The sequence below is a fragment of the Echinops telfairi genome, unplaced genomic scaffold (genome assembly GCF_000313985.2).
Source record: "Echinops telfairi isolate 266 unplaced genomic scaffold, ASM31398v2 ScPeMD7_70;HRSCAF=299, whole genome shotgun sequence".
Lineage (NCBI taxonomy): Eukaryota > Metazoa > Chordata > Mammalia > Afrosoricida > Tenrecidae > Echinops > Echinops telfairi.
In genome coordinates, this window is record NW_022103968.1 from 24,768,401 (window position 1) to 24,780,199 (window position 11,799).

Here is an 11,799-nt window from a genome sequence, read left to right on the forward strand (position 1 = left end):
CATCAGTCATCAGCTTTATTGTTATATTTGTTCTTCTGAAATATAACATGTCTGCCTTCCAGGTTTTCTCTTTAACTTTGGTTCTCAGCAGTTTATGTGTGTGTGTGTGTGTGTGTGTGTGTGTGTGTGTGTGTGTGTGTGTAGCTTTCTGAGCATCTCCTCACCTTCTGAGACTAAAATTACACACTAAGGTGAGGAAAGTGAGACGAATAGGGCACAGGAACTATTCAAAGATAGAGTCACCAATGTTGTTCTGAAATAAGCAAAAACACCAAATCGTGGATTGGAGAAGCTCGGAGAACTCCAAATATTTGGATAGATTTTCCAGCCCTTCTTCTGTTATTAATTCTAGTTTCATTCTTTTGTGGCCTTTCACTCATACTTTGTATGATTTCTATTCTTTTAATTCAATTCTATCAAAAGATTTTAAGAACATGGATTATGTGTTTCTCATTAAAAAAGATTGTGACTTTCTCAGAATTTAGCTCATAATTAAATGCACACACATTCCCAGCTTCGACTGGTGGCATAGAATGAAAAGGTTTGACCCTTCTTAAGTTTCAGCTTCCTATAAAACATCCCTGTGGAAACGTTCAATACCTAGAGATAAATATTTAGGAGTCATCTACATAGACAGAACCACATATGGATAATTGCATACTATGTACTGTAGATCATTAAGACCATAAGATTATGTAGGAAGCAGGCAGACAGAAGACAAGAGAATCTGGGCCAGTGCCCAAAGTCTAACTGAACGACGGAGCAGAGAGGGAGCCGCCTAACTGAGAAGGAACTGCCAAATGCAGTGAGATGAGAACCAGGAACTGCTGGTCTCCCAAAGTCCAGAGTGATGAACAATTCCAAGGCAGAGTGAACTGTCTGTTGTTTCCATTGCTAAGTGTCCAGGGCAGTCTCAGGAGGATCGTGGGGCTGGAGTTCACCTGGGGATAGTGATGAAATCATTTGAAGTAAGGAAATAGTGACTATAAAAAACCCTTACCAAAAATAAATAAACAAATAAAACCTGGCTCTAAAGGAAAGTCCAAAAGAGATGCTAGCCCTGGAGGAGAGTTTCTCAATCTCCGCACTCTGGAACCTTTGCGCGAGATGCTTCTTTGTTGTTGTCTTGTCTGTCCTCAGAAGTTTACTGGCATCCCTGGCCTCTAGTCACTAAATGCTTGCCAGTGATAGCAACTGACCTCTTGAGGGGGCCATAGTTCTCCCCAGGTGAGGAGACCACAGTTTTTAGATTGAACCTGAGCGTTTAGACGTGGCAACACCAAGAACATGGATATGTTCATGAGAGTTGGGTGCTAAAGGAAAATGAAGGAAAGACCGTTGAAAAAATGATTAATCCAGGCCTGTGGAGGCCAAGCAGAGATCTGGAGATTAATTTGTTTGTTTGTTTGTTTGAAAGAGCTAGCAGGTAGTATAGTCTGATGGCTACATTACACAAAGGTAGATTTCTGAAGAAGAGAGGAGGACTGTAAAATGTTACAAGTTTGAAAAACTTTTTTTTGTTTTGCTTTTGGCATTTAATTCACATGTCATACAATTCAACAGTCAAACCATTTGAGAAGAAGTTATACCATCACTTTTAGAACATTTTCTTCATTAACATGCTACACATTTATGAAAGATGTAGTGAGCACTCTTCTGGCAATCGGGAGAACAACTTCTACGAACATATTCTTGGATTCATCTAGCCAATTCAAAGGGACAACATATATTAACTATTTAAGGGTCATATCTTATTCTGTTTCTTTTTCCTTCTTCTTCATTTCTTCCCCCCTCCCGTCCTTGTTTACTTTCTTTGTTCATAGCTATCAACCAGAAACCACTTTGCTTAGCTAGCACCATAAGACTACAAGCCTTCTGTCGGGAAGGACCTCAGAAGGCAGGGATACAAATTCATACAGATGGGTAGACAAGGAGATGGCGAAACGAGTCCTGCCTAATTAACTGACATGTAAAGCAAAATTTAGCTGCTATTAAGTATGTCTTATAATCTCTACTGTCTATTTGTGTTATAGTGACCATATTTGGCCCCAAAAGCATTTTTTAAAGATATCTGCATTTTTTTAAGAAAATAGAATTTTTTGAAAGCAGATAGAACTATCTCTAAGTATAGCGGCTTCAAATATCCTTTAAGTCTGTATGTGGAACCACATTATCTGAATATTGGGATGCACTTTTTTTTAAGACCCAAGGACAAAAGAAAGTTGCCAGTATGGTGGAAAGTAAAGACGTTCACAAAGGAATATTTCAAATAGAATGGGAACATAAGAAAATGGAGATGGAAATGGAAGATCTAAACCAAAAGGCTTGGGATATTCAGATGCTGTTTTTTTCAAGAGATCGTCAAAAGGTAAGCTTCCCCTGACCACCCATGTGGTTTTTTGTTTTGTTCTAATTGTAGTAAAATAGATAGGTGATGAAGATTTCCCATTTTAACAATTTTAAGAGTGCAATTCCATGACAATTATAGTCACCGTGTTTTGCTACCATCACCACTCAGCATTTTCCAATGGTTTGCATACTCCACCACGCTCAAATAGCAATGTAGTATCTTTTCAGCTACAATGCTCTTTCCACCCTCCCCTGAACTTCCAGTAGCCCCTGGTAAGCTTTCCTCCCTATGGATTTGCCTAGTCTAGATAGTTCATAAAAGTTGGATCATACATCTGTCCTGCTGTGCCGGACTCACACAGACTGTGCTCAGAATAATGTTTTTAAGATTCAGCCATGCAGTAGTGTCAAAACTTTATTTCTCCTTATGACTAAATAAAGTCCCATTGTATGAATACACCACATCTTGTTTACCCATTCAGCCACTGACGGGCACTTGGGATGTCTGATAGTTTTCAATTCACTAATTTAAACTGTCTTTAATAAGAATCCTCTGAGCGCTATGATTCAGAATCGATTCGATGGCAGTGAAGATCGACAGGTTCTTTTTCTCCCAGGACTTCATTTGTGGCCTTCAGTCTTTCTTGACCGATTCCGCTTAACAAACCCACTGACTCCTAGCGACCCCGTGGGTTTCTGGGACTAATTGTTCACTGGAGTAGAAACTCCAGTTGCCTTCATCCCATGGAGCTGCTACCGTTTTCCAAAGGCAACCCATCAGGACCGCAGCCTAGGGCCTAACACCACCGCACCACCAGGACGCCTCTCAGCTCGACAAGGATTTCCTAAGTCCGATGCTGTGGTCTCGAGCAGTTCCACCCCATCCTATAGGGTCGAAGAATTGACTCGATGGCAATGAGTTTGGTTTTGTTTGTTTGTTGCTCCCTTTCCCACCATCTCCACTCCCCCCTCCACAGAATTTGACCATTTCCTTGGCTCTTCTCAACTCTACTTCCTCCCGCTTTTCTTCTAACATACCAGACCTCGCTGCTCAATTTACTGACTCCGCTTTTGCTTCTAGCCCTTAAGGATGTGGGGTTTTTTTGGTTTTTTTGTTTGTTTTCATGATATCTGGTTTTTTGATTGTTTCTCTGACATCAGTGATCACTTTTAAAAGATTACTTCTCAAATCAAGCTCTCTGACAATTGCTTCTCTCGTGTTTCATTTCCAGGTTGCCCCCAACACCTCCTTTGTCTGTTTGTTTGTGTCTGTTCTTTACAGCCACGCTCTAGTCTGGTCTTTTTTCAACTCCCCATTTCCTTTTCCTTCCAAGCCTTGCCTCATCTATTCCTTTCTCACTCTGAATCCCGATCGCCATTTCCCACGCTCACGCTTCCACTTTCAATGGTTTAAACTGCTTCATAAAATGATATTCCAGCTGGTCTTTCAACTTTGGGTCTTTCTTTTATCTAAGCTATTGTAGACATCTATATTGCTCTCAGATGAAAATTCTTAAGCAGTTCTAACTACACTTCTACTCCAGTTTAAACCCTTCAGCTGCTGCTTCTCAGATGGCAGTTACGAATTCTGAAATCCTTAGGAGGCATTCAGACTGCCTTTTCAAGTTCACTCCCCATTATTCCTCTCACACATCCATAACTGTGTGATGACTGTTTCCTAAAATCCTCAAACCAAACTGATGACTGTTTTCTAAAATTCTGCCCCGAGGCCTTTGGCCAAACTGGTTCTTCTACCTGGAATATCTTTCCTTCCTTTCACCCCCATCATTAGCCTATCTGTTTTTCAGGATCTAGTTTAAGTGCCCCGGTGGTGGTGGTGTAGTTAGTGGATATGCATAGGGCTACAATCTGCAAAGTTTGAAGTTTGAAACAATCAGCCACTCCTCAGGAGAAGGACAGAGCTTTCTATTCTGGTAAAGAGTTAGCATTCTCAGAAACACATAGGAGCAATTCTACCTTGTCCTAGAGCAGTGGTTCTCAACCTTCCTAATGCCGCAACCCTTTAATACAGCTCATGTTGTGGTGACACCCCCCCAACCATAAAATTATTTTCATTGCTACTTCATAACTGTAATTTTGCTAGTGTTAAAATTGGGCAACCCCTGTGACTCCAAAGGGCTGACGACCCACAGGTTGAGAACCGCTGTCCTATAGGGTCACTGTGAGTCAGCATCAACTCTATGACAGTGAGTGAGAAGAATTTAAGTGCCACCTCTTCCCCACAGACTTTTCTGTTTTTCCCAGCCTGGAGAATGCACATCCCATCACAAATCACTTTTGAATTTGCATGGCACTTTAATATCTTCTAGCAACTCCTGAGGTCTAAATGAGCGTTTTCTCTTTGTCATGTTATTTCTCTTGGTATCACCCCAGTGTATTTGCATTCAAGAGAGACACTTAATGTATGTTTTTGGAACTGAACAAATAAAGGAATGGATGAATGAGTGAGAAAATAAACTTTATGCATCAGTAATAGATAAGTGAGCTTCAGAAGCAACAAAGCCCACATGGAAGAAGCACACCAGCCTATCCAACCACGAGGTGTCGAAGGGATCAGGTGTAAGGCATCATCAGAACAAAAAATCTTACCATAGTGAATGATGGGGGGAGTGCAGAGTGGAGATCCAAAGCCCATCAGTAGGCCACTGGAGATCCCCTTGCAGAGGGGTCTCGGGGAGGAGATGAGCCAGTCAGGGTGCGATGTAACAATGATGAGAAATGCAACCTTCCTCTAGTTCCTAAAGGTTTCCTCCCCGCTCCCACTACCATGACTCGAATTCTATCTTGCAAGACTGGCTAGACCAGAGGAGGTACACTGGTACAGATAGGAACTGAAAATACAGGGAATCCAGGACGGATGAGCCCTATAGGACCAGTGGTATGAGTGGCAAAACAGGGAGGGTAAAGGGAGAATGGGTAGGAAAGAGGGAACCGATTATATGGAACTGTGTGTGACCTCCTCCCTGGGGGACAGACAACCAAAAAGTGGATGAAGGGAGACGTCGGACAGGGCAAGATATGACAAAATACCCATTTATAAACTATCAAGGGCTCATGTGGGAGAGGGGAGCGGGGAGGGAGGGGAAAAATGAGGACCTAATGTCGGGGGTTTAAATGGAGAGAAAATGTTTTGAGAAACGATGTACAAATGCGCTTTACACAATTGATGTGTGTATGGATTGGGATAACAGTTGTATGAGCCCCTAATAAAATGTTAAAAAAGAAAAAAAAATAGATAAGTGAGCTTAATGATGGTTAAAGGCAACTAAATATTATGACAAAAAAGTCAAATAAATCTTAATTCTATAGAAACCAGTGTTTATTACCAAAAAAATCCTCTTGAAAAACTATGATACTGCAGATAAAGTTGCCTGTAAAAAGAGAGGAAAATATGCTAACATGTATTATCTTTCTCTTCCAAAGTTCCTAAATGAACCACGCTATGAGACTCTGATAGCTATTCAGATTGGGATAATGGAGCAAACTATTGCTGTTATAGAAAAGGTAGGTCTCCAAGATATTGATCATGATGATGCCAACACTTATGAAACACTTGAGTAAAGTAACAGCATTTCAAATAACGAACTGAGCAGAACTCAGCAAAATCTTGGTAATTTACTAATACTCGAGATATAATTAGAGGTTCCTGAAAAGTGTCTTTACAACCACCACAAGTGGTATATAGAATTGAAGCAGTTCTTTTCCTTCTAGAATTAACTCTTTGGGAGATATTCAAGTGTATGGGGCTTTCCTATTTTCACACTGTGATTTATGTAATAGAAATGCTAATAGTATCTCCTTGGCTTTTTCAACTTTGCTTAATACTCAGTTTTTATTGTATAGCAAATGCAAGAGATGAAAACAAAGTAATGTCAAGGCAATCGTGGGTGTTTTTAATCATTTGTCATTTTGAGGGCATATGGGATTTTTAAAAATTAAAAAATTTTAACATAACATTATTATTATATTAACATAAAATTCTGCCTTTCAGTGAATAATTTGAGTGCCTAATAAGTGTAAAACTTGAACCAAGTCCTAAGGATATGGTAGTGAGATATTTTAATGATGAATCACTTAAAGTTTAAAAATGTCTGTATGAAATCTAATACATTTTCTTTCAAATTTGTGTGGTGTTATGGGACCAAAACTCCAGACCCATAGGAAGAATGTGGAAAATTGCAAAAAACTCATTAAAAAGCTTGGAAGGTACAGCGGTCACAAGGATTTATCAAATTATGTTCTAAGTTGCAATTTACGAGAAGAGTTGGTGGCTGTCTCAGAGAGAAGAGACATCTGTAATACAATTGGTAAGCTCCTGTTTTCTTTTAAACGGACTGTTGTTGTCCTGTGGGTTCCATCCAGTCGGACCCCGGTTCAACAGAGCAAAGCACTGCCAGACCTGCTCGCCTCACAATTATTGTCATGTTTGAGCCCATTGTTGTAGCCGCTGTGTTAACTCCTCGCCTTGTGGGTCTTCCTGTATGTCAGTGGCCCTCCATGTTACCAACCATGAAATCTGTCTCCCGAGGTTGGTCCAACGCATGGAAGAGAAAGTCTCACTAGCCTGGATTCTAAAAAGCATTCTGGCCAACCTTCCTCCAAGACAGATGTGTTTGTTGTTCTGTCAGTCCATGGGACTTTCGGGATTCGTGGCCAACAGTGTCATTCAAAGGCATCAGTTCCTCTGTGTTTCTTATCCATTGCTCAGCTTTCCCATGAATATGAGCCCAAACCAAACACTTCTGTAGATTGATTCTGACCCATAGCAACCTTATAAGACAGGTAGAACTGCCCCTGTGGGTTTCCAAGATGGTAACATTTTATGGAAGTAGATATCCAAGTCTTTCTACCACAGAGCAGCTGGTAGTTTTGAACTGCTGACCTTGTAGTTAGCAACCCAATGGGTAACCATGTGCTAGTAGGACTCCACATGCATATGAGGCGATTGAAAATACCAGGGCATTTTAGTCTTCAAAGGAATATTAGTGGGTTTGTTTTGTGTTTTTTTCACATTTAGAAGTCTTGTTCAGCAGATTTTCCCAGTATAATAGGCCATTTGACTTCTTGACTGCTGCTTCCATGAGCTCGATTGTGGATCCAAGTAAAATGAAATCCTTGACAACTTCAATTTTTTCTCCATTTATTGGACCAATTGTAAAGATTTGTTTTCTTTACCCTGAGTTGCGATCCATAGGGAAGTTGTAAATGTCATCAGTAAGTGCTTCAGGGTCCCTTTGCTTTGTGTTGTCTGCATAGCAAGCTTTCCTCCTCTCCTGACACTGTGTGTTCTTCATCGTATAGTCCAGCTCCTCGGTCTCTTTGCCAAGTGTACAGAGTGAATGCATATGGTGAAAAGGGCCAGGCTGACAGGACTGTAAGCCATGCAGCATCCCCTTGTTCTGGTCAAATGACTGCCTTTGGTTTATGTACAAGTTCTCCACAAGCACAATTAATTGTTCTGGAATGTCCATTCTTCCCAATATTATCTATAGTTTATTATGTTCCACACAGTCAAATGCCTTTGTATAATCAATAATATGCAAATAAAAATTGTTCTCTGTGTTATGCCAGGTAACACAGAGTAGAGAAACACATTTGAGTAGAGAAACAAATCCAGTGGCACTCATATGTGTATGAGAGAGCTTTATATCAGGAACTAATTATGCATCAAGAAAACACTCTAGCCCAGTCAAACTCAAATCCATAAATCCGATAATAGTTCACAAATCCCTCTTCAGACTCACATAGTCACAAGCAATGATGCAGAATGCAGGAATATCACAGGCCGGTGGGTGCAAAGTCCCCTGGATCCAATGGCGATGGATGCATCTCCAGGGCTCTGGAAGCAATCCGGTCCACCAGCAGGAAGGTGAAGGCACAGAGAGAGGGTGAGATTCCCAGGGCCCTCCTTATAAGGCCATCCCCACACGGCGGCATCATCCAGACTATGACCTGATTGACAGGTTGAAAACCACCCCAACACTTTCAGCTATGTTCAAGTTGACGTGAAATTATGTAACTATCTCACTCTATTATCCACTCCTTTCAGCCTAGATCCACCTGACATCAATGGTATTATTTGTCCTCTTCTGGATCCAGCTTGAATTTCTGGCAACTCTTGATCTTAAAATGTTCTCTTTAACAATGAATGTAACACCATTGCTCTTCAATTTGCTTTCCTGGGATAGTAAATCATATGATTACGGAATCTGGTTCAAAATGGCCAATGCAAATCCATTTCAGCTCGCTAATACCTAGGATCCACCACTGGTCTGGCAGTTTGTCCTGCTGTGGTGGCTCGTGTGTTGCTGTGATGCTAGAAGCTATGCCACACACATATCAAATACCAGCAGGGTCACCCACGGTGAGCAGGTTTAAGTGGAACGCTCAAACTACGAATAGGTTAGGAAGAAGGAAGAGGCTCTCCACTTCTGAAAAATTAGCTACTGAAAACCTTATGAATACCAGTGCAACATCACCTGATACAGTGCCGGAAGATGAGCCCCTCAATTTGGAATGTACTCAGAATACAACTGGAAAGGTGCTGCCTCCTCAAAGCAGAGCCAACTTTAATGCCTTGGATGGAGCCAAGCTTTCAGGGCCTTGTCCGATGATGAGGCACTACGCTACATGAGACGAAACAGCTGCAAACATCCACAAATAATGAGAACATGGACTATATGAAGTCTGATCTGGGAAAGTGAGAAAAAAAGAAATGGAACATATGGAGATAGATATCCTAGGGATTAGTGAACTGAAATGGACTGCTATTGGACATGTGAATCAGACAAACACATGGTTTAGTATTCTGGGAGTGACAAATTCAAGAGGAATGGCATCCTGCCCATCATCAAAAATGACATTTCCAGGTCCATCTTGGAATACAATGCTGTCTGGGATAGGATAATATCTCTATACCTACACAGAAGATCTGTGAATGCAACTATTATTCAGATGTATACACTACCCACTAAAGCCAATGATGAAAAAATGGAAGAATTCCACCAATGTCTTCAGTCTGAAATTGATCAAACATGCAATCAGGATACAATGGCAATTACTGGCGATTGGAATGTGCAAACTGGAAACAAAAGAGGAAAATAAGTAGTTGGAAACTATATATGGCCTTGGTGACCAATGAAACTGCATGCCACATGATAGAACTGTTCTTAATTGCAAGAAAAAATGACTTCTTAATTGCAAACACCTATTTTTCTATAACACAAACAGGAACTATACATATGGAATATGCAGGGATTAAGTTCACTACATCTATGGGAAGAGATGATGGAGAAACTCAATACCACCATCCAAAACAAAGACCGACTGTGGGGCAGACGATCAATTCATCCTGTGAAAGTTCAGGTGGAAGATGAAGAAAATTAAAATTGGTCCACAGGAACCAAAATACAATATTGAGTATATCCCACTCAAATTTAAAAATCATCTCAGGATTTGACGCATTGAGCACCAATAACCAAAGGCTTGCTGAGGTGTGGCATGACATCAAAAAAAATCACACATGAAAAGAAAAGAAAGACAGAGGCGATGTCAGAGGAGATGCTGAAACTTGCTCTTAAAGGTGGAATAGTCAAGCACATGGAAGAAATGATTAAGGAGATGAACAGAGGTATTCAAAAGGCAGTTCAAGAAAATAAAATAAAACACTATAATGAAATGTGCAATGCCTGGAGTTAGAAAACCAAAAGGGAAGCACATGAATATTTCAAGTTAGAAGCATGGAAGACAGACTCCAAGGCTGGCACTGCAATATTGAAGGGTTATATGGGCAAAATCTTAACATCACACACAAGACAATTTTTGCTGAAGATCATTTTTAAAACCTTTCACAGTAAAACATTCGCAGTAGGTTGACAGAAATCTAAACTAGGTTCTGAAGAGGACAAGGAACAAGAGGTTGTTGACATCAGGTGGATCTGGGCTGAAAGCAGAGCATATCAGCAGTTGACTGTATGTTTCCTTAAGTCTGTAGAGCAGCTACAGAGGTACCAGCAGGGATCAGGGTTTCCAAAGTTATAACAGACCCACTTGGTTCATTGAATGTTACTTCTGTATTTGAGGGACACACAATAATAATCCGAATAATTTCTTTCTCTTTCCTTTTTGGGACAGGATCTAAACTGACTTGTGAAAAGATTGCCAAAGAACGATATGATAACATGATGGAACAACAAAGGCTAACCCATATTTCAAAACAACAAGCTGAAGAGATTTCAATTCTACAGGCTGAAGTTGAAAGATTAAGGATGAGAACATTCCCTGCTCTGGTTCCATTTTAAAACAGCTAGCCCAATCATCATTTAAAAAATTGTTTCATTTGCTTAAAATTGTTTTTCTTTTGTTGGGAAATTTAAGTAGATTCTACTCGATGTTACATATTTTAAATAGCAATTTTTTAAAGTTTAAGCATTAATCATTATAAACATGTTTGTCCTACATTAATAAATGTTAGAAATATTATGAATTAATTTTTTTTATTCAAGAGTGAACAAGATTTTAACGCGTAAAGTATTCAAGATCTAGTTTATCCAATTAGTGTTAATTAAATCATTTTGTCGGTTATAGTATTGAAAGTTTTAAAGAAAATGAAAATTATTCTTAACTATAACTAGAATTTTGGATTTTATTAAATTACCATAAGAGATATGATTGTGGATAATTTTTAGCACGTCTGTTTCTGTTTTCCTGTCACTTATCTGTCAGTTTGTCGAGCCGTGGTGGCTTGCATGTTGCTGCCATGTTGGAAGCTGTGTCCCTGGTATTTTAAATGCCAGCAGGGTGCCCTAGGTGAACAGGGTTCAGCAGGCTTCCAGACTCAGAAAGGACTAGGGAGAAGAAATGGGCTGTCTGCTTGAGAGGCTTTGGTCACTGAAAATCTAATGAATAGCAGCAGAATATCGTCAGGTGTAGGACCGAAAGCTCGGTTAGGCTGTCCATTTTCAGAGATTAGCCACTAACACCTTACAGATAGTAGCAAGGGCACGTTGTCAGATGGAGGCCAGATGGTGAGCCCCGCGGGGCAGCGCGCGCACTGCGACTGGGGAAGAACTGCCTCCTGGAAGGGAGGGTGCACCATCACGATGTGTTTCTGGGACCCTCATTTGCTGGCAGGCACAACTCAGAATGGAAAGAAACAGCTGCAAGCATCCATTCTTCATCAAACCATGGGATGTACAAAGCATTCCTCTAAGAGATTTTAAAGTCATCAAAAATAAAATGGAATGCAAGAAGTTCAATATTGTAGGCATCAGATGAAATACAGTGGTATAGCCCATTTAAAATAAAACATTTATGTTATTCTGTGCCGAGAATGACAGGTTCACAGGAACGGTGTCACATTCGTGGTCAACATTAACATTTCAATATCTATATTGAAGTACAATGCTGCCTGTGATAGGATGGTATCTA

The 11,799-nt window shown here is 40.3% G+C and overlaps 1 protein-coding gene across 1 annotated transcript in view; it reads left to right on the top strand.

The window, feature by feature from the left end:
- CFAP43 (cilia and flagella associated protein 43) overlaps positions 1-10,886 on the top strand; it is a 106,358-nt gene extending 95,472 nt beyond the window's left edge. Inside the window, exons 35-38 of the mRNA XM_004701290.2 lie at positions 2,204-2,368; positions 5,794-5,874; positions 6,524-6,677; positions 10,504-10,886. Of these exons, the coding sequence (XP_004701347.1) occupies positions 2,204-2,368; positions 5,794-5,874; positions 6,524-6,677; positions 10,504-10,670 (567 nt within the window). The 3' untranslated portion in view covers positions 10,671-10,886. The remainder of the gene's footprint in view (positions 1-2,203; positions 2,369-5,793; positions 5,875-6,523; positions 6,678-10,503) is intronic.
- The last annotated feature ends 913 nt before the right edge of the window (positions 10,887-11,799 follow it).